Source organism: Carassius gibelio, chromosome A11 (genome assembly GCF_023724105.1).
Source record: "Carassius gibelio isolate Cgi1373 ecotype wild population from Czech Republic chromosome A11, carGib1.2-hapl.c, whole genome shotgun sequence".
In the NCBI taxonomy this organism is placed as follows: Eukaryota; Metazoa; Chordata; class Actinopteri; order Cypriniformes; family Cyprinidae; genus Carassius; species Carassius gibelio.
The window spans coordinates 20,583,616-20,600,220 of NC_068381.1; the positions used below are offsets into that span (position 1 = coordinate 20,583,616).

Below are 16,605 nucleotides of genomic sequence, written 5' to 3' on the forward strand. Positions count from 1 at the left end.
TGTGATCTGTGGCATTTAGAAATACCTAAAATTATGTAAATTATATTTCTAGTTTAATGTTTATTATGAAAAGCTGTGACTGAGCTATGATTAAAAACTATTGATGTCCTTGGTAATTTTGTAAAAGTAATACATATGCAGAAATAAAAGACACCTGAACACAGTGTAAAATATATTTGACAGCCTTATATATGATTGTCAAGTGAGCATTTTTTTATTTTATTTTTTTTAAATCCACACAATGCATTAAGATATGCAAATAAACAGTACATTCGATGTACAAGTTTATGCTATATTTACAACTGATTTTACAAAGTTTGGCTGAATAATAAATGAGAACTGTACAATCCGCTTCAGTCTGAAATAAATCATTGTTTTATCAACGTCTATGATTAAAAACATTTCAGAGCGACCATTAGTCCAAAACCTTCAGTCAGAAAATTGTTGTACATACTGCGCTTAAAACACTGAAAATATATAACATCCCATCCAATCTGTATGGACATTTTGTTTTTCTGGATCACACACATGAATAAACACACAAGATACACGGAGAGAACCAACCAATCCATCAGAATGAAAAAGCAATCAGTGAGCTTATTTACTCCATAACAGAGCCCTGAAATACTGTGCTTTAACATTAACTGCCTCCAAACTAATGATTGGTTTGTGCATTGTGTCAAACATTTGAAATTTTTCTTATTCACGTAAACACACACACACACACAAATTGTCGATCTCCATCTCTCTCTCTCTCAATCAGAAAGAGCTGAGATAGTGAGGCAATGCTGTGCTATAGAACCCTGAAATTGATTTTAGATTACAAAGATTTCCACAGATGGTAGAAAGTGAGAGCTGCATCAGACCTGAGGACAAATGCATTACATTATAATGGTGCAATATCTGAGGCAGGTATTGTTCAACAAGACTCTGTTCCCTCTCATTTTTTTTCTGAGCATCTGACAAATAATAACAAGAATGAAAATGATGTCTGTCACAATACCATCTGCCTTTATCAAGAAAAGTAACTGTTTTGAACTAATTATAATACAATACTGACATCTAGTGTTAATGGATGCATAATCCATTATAAAATCTGCCTTTTGTCTCTTTATATTTGAGTATGTCCGAATAGTTATACCACTTTTTTAAGCACATTCCACACATTGGCCACCCACAAACAGAATAAAACAAAGAACAAGAAACTGAAGAACTCATGTATTGTTAAAGGCCAAGCATTCCATTTTGTTCAAGATTATCTTCTTATTCACTTCTGTTGGGACACCAGTGCTAATGTATTAAAATAACACAAAATCAAAGTCACTATGAAATGTTGTCATGGGAACAGAGGTGCTAGTCATTAATAGACAAAGCCAGCTGTATGAGATGATTCAGTATGGCAGTAACAAACGCAGTGAGTGAAATTAGAAACATACCAGCTTCATTTGAAAGCAGATTGTTCATTAAAAAAAAATGGAAATGATCATTTAAAAGACTTCTAAATGATTCTGCAGTGAAAAACAAACCTGTTATGTTTTCAGTGTTTCAAAAGACAGACCAACATTCGATAAATAGGTTTATACACTTAAATATACTGTTTAATCCAGCAGGAGAAAAGTGTACGACCTCATTACTAGGGCTAATTCAATTTGAAAACTGTTCATAAATGCTATATTTGTCATTCCAGTTCATCCTGAATCCAACACAATAACCAACAGCAACCAAAACTGGTCTGAGAACAATAAAATTGAATCTCATCAAAAAATAAAGCCCCTACAGCTGTCATCCAATTGTTATGAGGGAGGTTACAGCAGAAGTGTACATTCAATTTCAGAGCAGGCACACACGACTGCCCCCTTATTATTGATTTTGATTTAAAAAAAAGAAAGAAAAAGAAAACCCCAAATACAATCAATATGTTAATCGCAGGAAGAAGCACAGAAGACCCTTGGAAATGCTCTTTCCTTTCAATGCTAGCCATTTTACCCCTAAAAGCCTTTAAATTTCCCTAATGTTGCTCTTGGGCTTTGGAAGGGACCTCGTATTTGAAGACTACACTGAAGATCTTGCCTCCAAGACGCTCGGCCAGCCAGGAGTTCTTTATGACTGCTAGTTTAAGGCTCTCGCAGCTGAGCATGGCGTAGTAGTTTGTGTGGATGGCCCGACCCATTCCTTCAATGATCACCAGATCTGTGCCACGCTCCCTGATGACTGTGGCCAGGACTTTGTCCAGGCGACTGAAGAATGAAGAACAAAAGGAGAGACCATTTTTAACAAGCAGAGGGAACTCACATAGCATTGGCTTTCTGTTTCACTCCAACAAATAAAAAAACAAATATGGACAGCAAAATATTATACCTCAGGTCCAAACAAGGAGAACTAGAACCATTCTGCACCAAAGCAAGTCTGTCCTCTCTAAGAGCAGCACTGAAAAAGGGAAAATGGAAATATGATCTGCTGTTACTGTTACTTCAGTATGATGTACAAAAAAATAAGGATGTATTTGTTCACAATATTTATTTTTCAAAGAAACATCTTTAATAAGCTTCAACCCTTTAAAATCTACTGTATCACACAAAATTCTAAGGCTCTAAATTATTAACATAAATCAAACTTTGCTGAAAACTTCTTGAACACAATCTTCTCCAAGCCTTCTTTCTACCCTATTGCATATTTTTGTGCAGTTTGATCCTCTGAATTAAAAAAAGCAAAGGTTTTTTTTCTTACTTCCTTGGGTATGAGCTCCATATTTTCCTAAATCATTCTATATGAGGCATGAAAGCCTGATGTACCAGAATCTATATATATATATATAAATATATATATATATATATATATATATATATATATATATATATATATATACACACACACACACTTTGTCTAAAGGCTCAACTGACTATTACTTTACATGTCAGGCTTTACAGGGTTAAGCCATATACTGCAGCACACTGTACAATTACTCATAAAAAATTCTATTATGTGAAATATTAACATTTATTGGAATTTAAAAGAGTTATGATTAGATCTGTTGCCACTTTCAAAGATCATTTCACATCGGGGTTCGGCATCACATAATCTGTGTTTCATTCTTTCTATTAAACTGCACAAAGGCGGCAGTGTCATGTGACATTATCTATACTTTACATTCTACATAGGTGAGAGACTGTACACTTTTATAACACCCCTAGTAAAGAGGGTGCGCACTCACTGAATGACAGGGTCCATGGCAGCTATTCTCTCCGTTAGGATCTGCAGCTCACTGTTAGTGACGTCATTGAGGGCAGGGCCTGAGTTACTGGCAAGAACAACCTAAAAGCCAACATAATTGCATACGTAACCAAAACTTTAAGAACACACTGAAAAGACTCAATAAGTAGATTTTTAATAACTGTGTATTGCTGATGACTTACCTCTGTGCCTCTGATGAGAAGTTCTCTAATGAAAGGGAAAACCCCGAGAATAATGTCTATTCCACTATTATCTACGAAAAATAATGCACATTTATGAGGAGGACCCTGCAAAAGAAAGCCAGCAGGTATACCTTCAATCAAGACCAGGAAGACTTCATAGACTGTTTAACATGCTTTCAGACTACATATTGAAATCATAGTGTTCACAATGTCTAGAAATAGATGAAAAATATATGTGACTCTGGATCACAAAACCAGACTTGAGTCGCTGGGGTATATTTTTTCCTACCATAAATATATAAAAACTTAATTTTGATTAGTAATATGCATTGCTAAGAAATAATTTGGACAAATTCAAAGGTGATTTTCTCAGTATTTAGAATTTTTTTTGCACCCTCAGATTCCAGATATTCAAATAGTTGTATCACAAACAAATATTGTCCAATCCTAATAAACCATACATCAATGGAAAGCTTATTTATTAATATTTCAGATGATATATACAACTCAATTAAAAATTGATACTTAGGACTTAGTTTTGTGGTCCAGGGTCACATATGTTATTTGTAATGTTTAAAAATCTGCCAGGGTAGACATTAGACACAACATACAGTTGAAAAAAGTTACGCGGGTTTCTTTGACCAGCGAACATGAAAAACAACCACGGACTTGGCAACACTGGTTCAGGTGGAGCGGCATTTACTACACAGAGCTGTAGTTCATTGACAAGCTACACAAAATCGCTTTCAAAATCGAAAAAGAATCACCTGCGATTTTAAAATAGATTTTGTGTAGACTGTCAGTGAACTACGGCTCTGTGTAATAAATGCCAACCAGTGTTGCCAAGTATGCAGTTGTTTTTCATGTCCACGGGTTGAAGCAGCCCCAATCCCAATAACGTGATATTTAGCATTTAAAATGCTAATTTTACAAAGGGGGCCCCGCCAAAAGAATGTGTATTTTATCGCCCGGAACAAAACGCGATTGTGCTAGTTTTGAGAAGCAATTGAGCAGGTTTTGTTTTGAAAACCTGCCAATCCTGACTTAAACGCACGTGCTGGAGATATACTACTAATTACAGGAGCACCTTTACAGACTAGATGCGTATGAAAATCATCTTCGATTTTTTGCACAGCACTAGTTAGGACAGAGTTTCAAGTTCAATACAGCATTTGAGAGGCCAGTTAAAGACATTGTCGATTTAAGATCTGACCTTCAGTCTCTCAATCCACTGGTTGTAGGCATCCACAAGCCATGGCCTCTCTGGGAATAAGAAATGTATATAGATTAGATATAGAAAGAACAAATTATATTATTATTATTATTATCATACATTTGTTTATAATTTAAAATAAGTTTTCATACCTTGTAATTGCCGTTTTGCTTGTTCAAACCCAAACTCTGGATCTGATTCAAGCACACTAAAGAATAATTAAAAGGTAAGGATATACCCAATGTGTGTGTGACCAAAAAAACAAAAAATAAAACACTGAAATCTCTAAGCATACTCATTTATACACTCACTCTGACACGGCTTTGGCTCCCCAGTCAAAAACGTTGCCAGCCAGGAGGCCTTTGGCCAAAGTGAACTGTCGCTGTTCCCAGCTCAGTTCCTCGACTGACTTCACCACCTTCAGATAGTATTTCAGGGCCATGTCATTCTCCTTCTGCTTAATCTACAGGTAAACAGAGAATCAGACTGAGAACTGTTGAACTCGATCAGCCACTAACATGGTTTAACTACTAAAAAAATAGACATACACACATGCATAGAGATAAAGTCTGAAACAATCTAATTAATGAAAAAACATGTTTTCAAGATTTGAAATATGAGATTGAGCATCACAGGCAAGGTGAAGGATGATTCAAGATTCAATGTAAACCTTAGAGTAGGGATCAGGAAAGTTGAACTCGTTTAAACAGTGTTCTCTTGTGTCTAAAAGACTTCTGACGGTAAGGGATCCATAAGCACTAGATGAGAGGAGAGGCAAGCTACATTAGAAGAGAGAAACACTCATCCAGCACACACACACACTAGACTTTAACTCATAAAACATCCTAATATCTACTAAGGTTTTCATGAATATTAAGCGACAGATATATCAGTCCAAGCTGAAGAATGAACCCTTGATGAGCTGTGGCAGAGGCTGAAGGTTCATGGTTATTCTTACAAAGGCTGGTGCCGAAGAGTCTGGAGTTTATGACGGTATTTCTGACGAAACTTCTCTGCTCTTTCCACAGCCTCTGGTTGGTCTTTCTGGCTAGCTATAGCTCGCTTCACCACCTGTTAAAAAACAAAATGAGTTAGGTCATCAATGTGTACTTACAAAGGGGAATGGTTTAATTTGGACTTCTCTGTGCATGCTCTTTGAGGTGGTGACCATAGACATCCATTATATGAAACGCAGACAAGAACGGTTTGACCTAAAAATATGCGGAAAACTGCGGAGACAAGACACCTACATCTTGGGTGCCCTTGAGGTAAGCGAAAACATACCAAAATTTAATTTGAAAGTGAACTATCCCTTTAATAACAAAACAAATATACAACAAAAATAACAGCAGTGATAAAACAGCCGTTAAGAAAACATCTAAACAAAGCGATGTTGGCACTATCCAATCAAGTCATGTCATGTTTATTTCTAACCTACTTTAAAATATTGCTTTAAAGCCAAAAAAATCATAACTATTATCTATAGGTCTACTGTAATTGAGACATTTATTCAACAAATTCATTACAAACAGAATGTCATATAGTACAGAAGAAATTTAATGTCAGAGCCAGATGTAACTAACGACATTTTACTGGTGAGTGTAAGCAGTATGATTGGAGCAATCGCTTGAGCCGTGAGCGATACTGGCATTGAGCAGAATATTGAGCAAAGCATTACACCTAACCTTGCTAACTGACAAATATCACAAAGTTACATTGTGGAAAAGAATTCAGGAATAATTTTTTCCAGTTGTGACAACGTTAATAGTATGTTGCCATGACGGAAGTTTAGTCATCATATTACATTGAAGTTACTTAACAGTCAGAATAAGCAGCAAAGTTGATCAGCATTTATGCCGAGTTGTGAGAATTACATATATATTTTATGACAAGTTATATTTTAAGCCAAAAAAACAGAGCCTGGAGGCCTTACCCCATCTAATGCCTCCTCAAAGCAGTAGAGCCAATACTCCCTAGCCAATGCATCCTCAGTCAGGTCCACTGTGTCTGGAATATAAGAGGTTGCGTCCTGCAGCAGGGGGAGGTTGACTAGCTGCCTCTCCAGACGGTCCATCTCCAACATGTCAAACTGGAGAGAATATGAATAAAAAGCAGTGAGTACCCACAATGCACTGAATGTCAATTTGTGCTTTCATCTGCACAGGAAAGGCTATAATTCCTCGGCAGACATTTGGTGACACTAAGAAGAGGTTAAAAAAATAAAGAGGCAAACACATTTAACTTAAGGTTCAATGATGCTATAAATATTGATTCCTTCATTTAGAATTCTGAAGTGCGAACCCAGAACATTTATTCATTTAGACAATGTTTTGTACAAAATGATAATCAAATGAGGAATTAAACCAACAATTCATCATAAAGAGGCAATAAATACAAGATGCTAGTAATACATATCTGATGTTGTTCAGAAAATTGTAAGATAGAAAAGGGAGGAATTAAAGAAAAAAGTTTAAGCAGAGAGGTTTTTTTTTTTTTTTTTTGCAGGATGCAGTTAGGTGCTCACACAAGAGATAAGTTTTCAGCTGTGGGTGTTCCAGTTGAGGATTGGGAAGATCATTCAACCAGCAAGGAAGTGAACAAAAACCTTCTGAAAAGTGATTTTGTTCCTCACTGTGATGCTACCATGAAGAAGGGCCTGATTTTCCTGACGTTGTGCAATGCAAACCTTTATGACTGTGCTCTCTTTGCAATGTGGTCTTTGAAGGTTAGATGGTCATCAAAGATTACCCCAAGACTTCTGACTGAATTTAATGGGATTATTGTTGATGAACCTACCATAGATGAATGGTGAAATTAAGATGTACAATCAGAGTGGCAGGGATAATATGAAGCTCTATCTTTGCAAGGTTGAGCTGGATGTGATGTTCTTTCATCCAAGATGTCTACTAGGCAGTCTGAGATCCGTACAGCTACCGTTAAACCATCTGGTTGAAGTGAAAAATAAAGCATTGCAATAGCATGAGAAACCATGTGCCTGTATGATGGGTCCCAGTGCTGTAGTGTATAGTAGAGCCCTGCATGGGCCTCAGATTTAGGCCCAGCCCGTGCCCGACAGCTTTTCAGAATTACACCTTTTTTTCCCCTTCTCCCAAAACAGCTTACACATTTTAGCTATTAAAATAGTTAAATTTTGTATGTAATAGCAAAGTGATTATATTTTGTTTAATTTTTTTTATTAAGTTAATTTAGAAAAACATTTGAAGCATTTTTTTGTTTGTTAAATAGTTTTGTTTTTTTGTTTTTTTAAGTAACGACCAAGGGCCAGCGGCAGACAGTGAGCCTAATGTATGCTTGATCAATTTAACCTTCTCAAATCATATTGACTTGCCTAAAATAAAATCTATAGATATAAAACCTAGATAAATGTGCAAATATATAGAATATATTAAACAGTTTGTGCGGAGATGCTTTGCGGGATATGGAGGTAGCAGGGTGATCACTTGCATTTTTTTCCAGTGGATATGCCATCACATATGCTCATTAACAAAAGAGTAATCATTCGTGACTGCAAAGGGTCACTCACAATATAAATAAAAGTTTGTGCTTTTATAAAATAAAGAAAACAAACATGATGCGCTTTCTCCTGTCTCGTCTTTAACAGGAGTTCAAAAATTACCCGAAACTCAGCTGCACTAATGGCACACTACCGTTGCTCCAGACACTAAACACCATCGAAAGTCGCTGTAGCACGGTTTACCCCAGCACAGCAATTTTTTTCATCACTTATTGATGGATGTCTAAAATATGATAATAAGGATAAGTCTAAAACAGGCCCAAGGCCTGGCTCAAGTGGCGTAAAAAAGTTGGGGCCCATTGGTCCCAGGCTGAAATGCAGGGCTGTAGTGTAGGCAGAAGAGTAGGGGTCCGAGAACTGACCCACAAGGAACCATTGTGACCAGCTGATGTGCTTTGGATACTCCAGGAAATCCTGAAAGACTTACCTTACTAAAGGGACAGGATTTAAAGGTGAAAAACAGTGAAGTGGAGTTGCTATGATGCCCAGTGATGAAAGGGTGGAATGAAGGATCTTATGATTGACTGTGTGGAATGTGGCAGGTAGATCAAGCAGAATGAGAACTGATAATCTGAAATCAGCTTTCGCAATCGACAGCAAGGCAGTCTCAGTTGAATGGCCACTTTTGAACCCTGATTGATTCTCATCCAGCTGGTAATTCTTTGAAAGGAATGATGATAGCTGGTTGAAAATAAATAGTTGCCTGTGTGGAGAGATGTGTTGATGTGTGCAAGTGCTGGTAAAAGTGTAGGAGAAATGGCTTTAAGAGGATTTGAGAGGACAGGGTCTAGAGGGCAGGTGGTAGTATGAATGGAGAGGAGAAGTTTAGATACTTTTGACTCCGAGAAGAGAGGAGGAGGAGAAGAGTTTGTTTGCTGTGGATGTAGCTGGTCTGAATTTGTGTGTATGTGGAGCTGAAAACTAACTACTGATGTTTATAGATTTATAAGTGAAGAAATTAGCAAAATCATCAGCTGTTAAGAATCGGTAGGAAGGGGCAGAGTGGGGCAGAGGAGAGAGTTGAGTTCATTTTCTCTCTGCAGCCCTGAGTTTGGACCAGTGTTCACAGAAAACCTTGGATAACCAGACATTAGAGGTGTTAATACATGCTGGCCTGGAGGACACAGGACAGATATTGTCTAGACAGGAAGTTAAAGTGAAGAAAAAGTGTCTGTAGCACATTTCACATCAAGTGGTGAGAATAGGGAGGGAGAGGAAAGAGAGGATTAGCGTAGGTTGTTTCTAATATAAACTGGCAGGGGGTTGTTGGCAAACAAGAAGATGAAATTAAAACTAAATGAAAACATGATCAAAAAGGTTTCAACAAAATGTTTTCTGTGATACAGCTGGATCTGTAAATGAGATTGAGCTTGGTTGCCTGATTTCTAAATTCCTGTGATGGACAGCATAGACTCAAATCGTGGGGTTCGCAGGTCGAACTTGCTGAAAAGTTTGAGAAGTGTATGGAGCTTTCAAAAGCTTCTACTGCGAGGTCGGGCACTTGACGGGATTCAGATATGTTTTCTTTTGGGTCATCGGATTCTGTGGATAGCGATACATTGGGCTCATCTGGTGAAAGTAAGAATGTAGGTGTGGTTTGCAACTGAGATTAAAGTGTGAGCACTGAATCTTCCCAACCTAGCTCCGCATACAGGGAAATGTTAAGAGGTATTGGCATGCACTACTAAGATGTTCGATTTAGTCTGGTCATGCGAAAGGCAGACTCCTGTACACAATGGCGGTGTTACAAAGTCGTAGGAATGTCTGTGTTACAAAGTTGTGGAAAAATCATGGCCTAATGGTTAGAGAGTTGGACTTCTAATCCAAAATGTTGCAAGTTTGAGTCTTGAGCTGGAAGGAATTGTAGGTGGGGGGGGGTGAATGCACAGCACCCTCTCCACCTTAAAAACTATGACCCCCAACTGCTCCCCGGGTCCCGCAGCATATTGGTTTTTGTATTTTTACTTTAACAGATAAAATTAGCTATTTCTAATCATTAAATGTATTTTTATTTTTTTTTTATAAATCACGGGTGGGTCGCGACCCCCACTTTGCGAATCACTGATCTAGATCCGTGACTCGAGGCAACTACAACGGATTGACAACATATTAGCAACAGCATAATTTGCTGCAGATCAATTTACAAAATGTGACGTGCACGTAGGTAATTTGTTGGGCTTTAAGCTTAGTATATTAACTGATTTGTGTCGATATGAAATGCTAGTTAATATCGACCAAAGACAATGTTGGGAGGCCAGCAGAGAGGCCAGCGGAGAGGCCAGCGGAGGAGAGCAAAGAAGCACCACCTTTAGGAACACTATCAACCTCAGGTACGGAAAGAGTCTGTCATGTACTTAACAAGGGCATCCATCAGCAGTCAGATCAGCCTTTCTCCAAGATTCGAAAGTATAGAGATTAATTTATCCAGTATGGATTCACATGTGTCATTGTCAACATAGTACAACATCTCCAATGTGTAGTGTGCACTGAGGTGCTTGCACATGAAAGCCTAAAGCCTTTAAAAAAATGCTCTAGCACTTGAAACCCAAGCACTCCTCTCTTGTGGCTAAACCAGTAGATTTTTTTTCCAATGAAAGGAACGAGATTTGGAAGGCCAAAAGAAAGTCCTAACTAAACACAACAATTCATGCCAAAGCTCTACAGGTGTCATTTGATGTGGTATATTTAATTTAATTTAATATTTAAATTTAATTGCACAGACAAAAAAGCCACACACGATCAGGGAAACCCTTATCACACCCGCTGCTATAGCTATAAGTCGGCTATGCATGGGGATAAACTGGCCCATAACCTAGAAGCAGTGCCTGTCTAACAGGACTATTACCCGGCACATCTCCGACATGGCCCAGGACATAAAGTGTCAGCTGGTGGACAGAGGGAAGAAAGGGAAATATGCTTTACAGTCTGATGAATCTACAGATGTATAAAACCCTGCCCAGCTGCTTGTATTCGTCAGATACAATTTTGAGGGGAAACTTAATGAGGACATTCTGCATTGCACCCCGCTTGAGGGAACGTGCACAGGTGAGGACATTAAAAAAAAAACTTGACAACAAACTAAAAGAATCGGTGTGTGTACCCGGTGTGTGTACAGACGGTGCTGGAGCGATGCTGTGGAAAAAGTGGCGGCTTACATTCATTTCACACATTGTTTTATACATAGCGAAACTCCAGCGAGCAAAACACTTGACCCAGAACTTAAATGTGTTCTTGAGACAACACACTATTCACTACACAAACCAACCATTATGTGTGGCTATAGCCCTAAAGGGCCATTCACACAGATGCAACAGTATCCAACTACAGAACAACAGTGCTGCTGATTGGAAAAGAAGGCAGTGTCTAGAGACATCTTCAAGAGCTGAACTTCTTTTAACCTGACACATACTTTATGCAGCACTCATGTGAAAAACAATGACAAAGCAGTGCAACACTTAAAGATGTCTGTTTAGCCCATGTTTGCATTGGAAAACAAGTAAACAGTGGAACACAACAACGTGTTCGGTCTAAACAGGCCCTAACAGTGCAATCAAAATGCAAACTTTATGACAAAATTTCTAATTTCTCTCAACAACAACTGTCAAACATACAAAGACAGTGAGTATTCATCTGCAACTACTGTAGATAATTTGCACCTTTTATACTCATGAAAAATAAGTGCATCACTCTGAATAATATCCGTGGCAACACCACATATATTCATAATGATAAGAAGAAGAAAAAAATCCAGAAAATGCTACCAGCAATGACATTTTCTTTTCTTTTTTTTTAAAGGAAAGAGCAAGCAGAGAAAACCACAAGAAAAGCCTGGACAGAAATGTACTTACTGGAAACTATTAGAGAATAGATAGAGAAGATGGATGGATGGATGAACGAATGGACAGATGGAGAAGTGGAAAACAAAACAAAAAAGAAAAGAGATGAAATAAGAATATCATAAGAACATTGAATGGGTCATGAAAGATAAGTAGCATGCATCTCAATTGGCCAAATCCATAAATATAGTGCATTTAAAATACAACTCCAACTACAATCTACTTTGTCTTTCAAAAAAAGATGAAACACAGCAAATTTACTCTAAGCCTCTTCTTTGTGCAAATTACCGTTCCACTACGAGCCCGTTGCACAGGATTCAGCTCCGGGGAAACACTCATAAGACCAGAGCTGCCAGCATAGTTTTCTTCCCAGCTGTACTGGTTAGGATCTAACACAGAGAAGCAAGTAGGTAAAAAAAAAAAAACACATACTCACTGCAGCAAATAATAACTGTTTGATTTAGTACACAGCAAAAGCTTACTGTCTTCTTCTGCCCCCTTCAAAAAGGCCCCAATAGCACCAAGATATCCTTCATGTCTTAGAAATAAAGCCTGAACCTCCCCCTACAAATAAACGCAATTCTTTATTCAAAATGCTCACATAACACAGCAATATAAGTTTTGTTTTTTTTATCCTGAGAATAAAAATATTTGACAGAATTTGGCAATATTAATGATTGTATTAAACACTCATGTAATCATTATCAATACAGTATTACACAAATTATGATTAGGAAAAAAAAAGGTTGGAAACCTTAGTGAAGAAATTGATGCTATAGGTGATGGTGTGCATGGTAACAGGATGTCCTCGGATGAAAAATCCTCCAAAATAGACTCTGGTAAGGTTATGCAGTTTGGCATAGAGGCAGGCAAGCTGTCCAATGTCATTGCTTATCATGTGCAGTAGGCTCTTGGCCATGTCTTCTTTGGAGAACTCTTTAAAAATATGCAACACAATGCCCAAGTAAGTGAGATAGGATGTAAACTATTAATTCTAATTCATGGTGCAAAATGGTGCCTGTTTTATTTAGACCATAAAAACGTGTTAAAAACGCTCTATTACACTTTCCTCATGTATGCCTTTGTGAAACCAAAGACCTTTGGCTTAATTTCACATTAATAACACTGCAAACTGGATGAAGGGTCAAATGACTCTTCCTGGGTGAGTAAAGCAGGCCATATAACAAGCTGCCTCACATTTAAAATCAAACCACTATATAGTTTTATTCTGCTTTACCTTGGTCTGTGGTGGCTGATTTCCCAAAGCTACTTGCAATGAGGTCGCCAGTTAAACCCAGGGACCCATAAGCACCTCCATATATGTCTTTCACAAGCATATCCACATTTGTGTGTTGTCCTTTGGATGCTAACTGCAAAAGTTCATCAAACCTCTAAGACAGAGAATGGGAAGGGATAATAAAAACAAATAATAACTGAATAAAAAAAATTTCATGAAAACAAAAAACTGAAATTTAGAAATTCATAGTAATACTTCACAAAATGAACCACCTTGGTTTTTGTAAGTAAAGCTCCAAGACCCCAAAAAGTACCACCACCTATAGAACTGCCACCAATACGCTCAAATTTGTCCTCTGCTTCAACCTTCAAAAACAGGATATGGGTGTCTCTTTAGAAAGTCAGTAAACTCAGGATTTTTGTTTTGTCTATAAAGCCACAACGCCATGTAGCTGCAGTGCAATACAGATATACCTTTACTATTGAGACTCCAGAGCCAATATTTATAAGCATGTAGGGGAAGATGTCTGGATGTGTATTTTGGAACCGGAATTCAGAATCAGCATGTTTGGCATAAACAAAAGCCTCATGGGGGATATTCTTCAGAACAAAGTTGCATCCTTTGATCAGACAAGTCATTTCATCCTCTTTGTCCACTCTAAGAGAAAATATATATATATATATTTGTTTTACAAAAATACATAGATTTATTTACCATTACCACAATCTACAACAAATAATTGAACTGCAAGCATCTGTAAGCATTAACATTTCACTTACTTTAGTTTTAACTTTTTCTCTATAAGGTCCTTGAACTTGTGTGCCCCTCCACCAGTTGCTTTGATGACTTTGGTTTCTGTGTTGACCAGGTGGTCCTTAATGAAATCTAGGCAGGTTTCAATGTAAGCATTCTCAAACTTGATGAAGTGAAGACGGGCAGTGATCTCTTCCTGTACAGATATCTCATAAAGTGGGTCACCATCTGTTTCCTAGAAACAAGTATAATGAAAAATTATACAATTAAATAGTTACAAAACTATTGTTGTAATGAATATTAATGAAAAGAATATTTATATAAAGATGAATTTAAAACTTGAATATAATTATTATAATTATATTTTAATAAAATTTATTATTTATTAACTCTTCAATTCATTAAATCCAAAATCATTTCAATATGCATTGCTTTTACATTTTAAAATTACCAGGAATTCATGACCATGAATAAATTGACTGCTGTGCAGTCAAAAAGGGACTGCAATACATCCTCCAACACCTTGATAGACTGGAACCATATGCCATACACATCTATAACAGTTAATAACCACTATGCTCTTTTACTTTTTAATGAGAGATATTTTGTTGAAAAATGCATGATAAAGATACTTGTATAACACATTTTCTGTATTTGGCAAAAGTGCTCCAGTTGCAAGTGTGTGTTTATTAACACATAAACATAATCTCTAGAACTTCATGAGCATTTAACTTGTTTTGAGAAAATTATCATCATATACAAAGAGACACCAATGTTTCAGGAGTTTAGTACACAAAATAGGATGCATGCTTATTAGATAACCATATTTGAGCTTATGTATATGCTTTTAATTAACTTTTTTTCCCCAAACCATTGTAAGAAGCAGTTTTTCCTGTAATTATGCAAAGGTGTGGTTTCAAAATCTTTTTTGTTTCACTAAACAATTTCTTGTGATTTTAAATCCGGATTAAACTTCAGATCAATCACAAAAAGGCAGAACTAAAGTTTGATGAAGGATTTTGAAAGTCTGACATTTTTGAGCACTACTGTAAGGTTAAACCTGCATGGTGTAAATGTTTGAAGATGACTAACAGATAATCAAACAAATAAACATTTATTAGAGCCCTTACGAAAATTAACCATGGTTTTACTACAAATAAAACCAAAAAACCATGGTTACTGTAGTTAAACCATGGTAACCACAAATTAACCATGGTTTTGCTATATTTACCATAGTTTAACCATGGTATTTGTAGTAAATCTGTGGTTTTACAAATGGCAGTCAATACGCCAAAAAACCATGAGTTACTACAGTTTTACTATAATAAAACCATGGTTATTTTTCGTAAGGGAGATTTTGAAAAGTAATCAAAAAGTAATCAGTTACATTACTTTAATAAAGTAACTGAAAATGTTACACTACTATTACATTTTTAAATAGGGTAACTTGTAATCTGTAACCTATTACATTTCCAAAGTAACCTTCCCACTGTGCAAGTGTAGGTATTGGGAAAGGCCCAGAAACTCCCTTCAGGGTTCACTTTATGCTTTGTAACTTTGCAGATTTTTTCCATGCAAAAACAGAAACATTATGAACTAAAGGAAAACGAAAAGAAAAAAATTCATAACAGGACCCCTATAAATCTATCTAAACTAATATTGGTTTTGTTTTACTTTTTGTACAGAAGGTGATTTTCTTATCAAATTTTCTTACACTGCCTCCATTGTCTCCAAAAAAGGGCCCCTAATGTTATGTGTAAAGTGAAAATAATCTTACCTGCAAGCTTACCTTCGCTGAATGATCAAATGATCTGACTTTGGCAACTTGATGCTGAACTGTGGAGTAATACGCCAGTTTTGTCAAAGATCCGCCTGTCAGATAAGAATAGGCAAATCATTTCTTTATTCTAAGTTGATATACATTTCACCTTCTCGTATACGATTATTATTCTTTTATTAACATATAACGTTACATCATGTTGTTTAGGTCAATTAAAATACTGTATATGACATGTTTGCACTTGAAGCCCAGTAAGGCAGTACAAATATACCTGTCCTCGTTCTGCACTATTTCTATAATGAACGTTATTTAGTGGATATTTACATCCCAAAATTCTCCATAAATGATGATAGTGTTGTTAGTCTTCGCATGGATTGAACAAACTGTCAGATTAGCAGCACGCGCTAACAGGTTTTAACGCAGCCCTGCCCAACTAACTCACGTCCAAACTCCACAAGTGACTGTAATACTATCGAGAAAAGAACAAGTGTACGAGTCGGCATGTGATAATACCTATATCTATAGCGAACCTCTTGGCGTTCTCTAAATTGCGAAAAATTTCATCTGGGGGGAGTGTAATACTCTTATCCATGCTGTGGGATCCTCTGTCCGCCCCGCCACACAGCGCCATCTTACTGCGACTGTTTTGCAAACTGCTATGATACGTGAACGACGAATCAAAGCTCAGTTATGGAGAAATTTTACAGTAAAAGTCTCATTCCTACGCAGAATAGAATTGAATAGAATAGTTTTTAACTACCTATTTGATTTCCAATTGGAAAAAATTGGAGTCTTATTTAATGCACTTAAAAAAAAAAAAAAAAAAAAAAACAGTTGT

At 36.8% G+C, this 16,605-nt stretch overlaps 1 protein-coding gene across 2 annotated transcripts; it reads right to left on the reverse strand.

Annotated features, from left to right (window-relative positions):
• Positions 1-159: 159 nt before the first annotated feature.
• Positions 160-16,444, reverse strand: pank4 (pantothenate kinase 4 (inactive)). Of its 2 annotated transcripts, none has more exons than XM_052610366.1 (19): positions 16,281-16,444; positions 15,777-15,859; positions 14,014-14,222; positions 13,708-13,891; positions 13,507-13,599; positions 13,235-13,388; positions 12,752-12,933; positions 12,480-12,561; positions 12,286-12,386; positions 6,560-6,715; positions 5,585-5,697; positions 5,297-5,384; positions 4,938-5,089; positions 4,779-4,834; positions 4,627-4,676; positions 3,414-3,518; positions 3,212-3,312; positions 2,359-2,427; positions 160-2,237 (listed from the first exon to the last, which is right to left on the reverse strand). In XM_052610366.1, exons 1-19 carry the CDS (start codon positions 16,396-16,398, stop codon positions 2,009-2,011), a joined length of 2,325 nt encoding a protein of 774 aa, XP_052466326.1. In that variant the 5' UTR covers positions 16,399-16,444; the 3' UTR covers positions 160-2,008. The 2 variants fall into 2 exon arrangements, with proteins under 2 accessions (XP_052466326.1, XP_052466325.1); XM_052610365.1 differs by having other exon boundaries at positions 15,765-15,859.
• Positions 16,445-16,605: the final 161 nt, after the last annotated feature.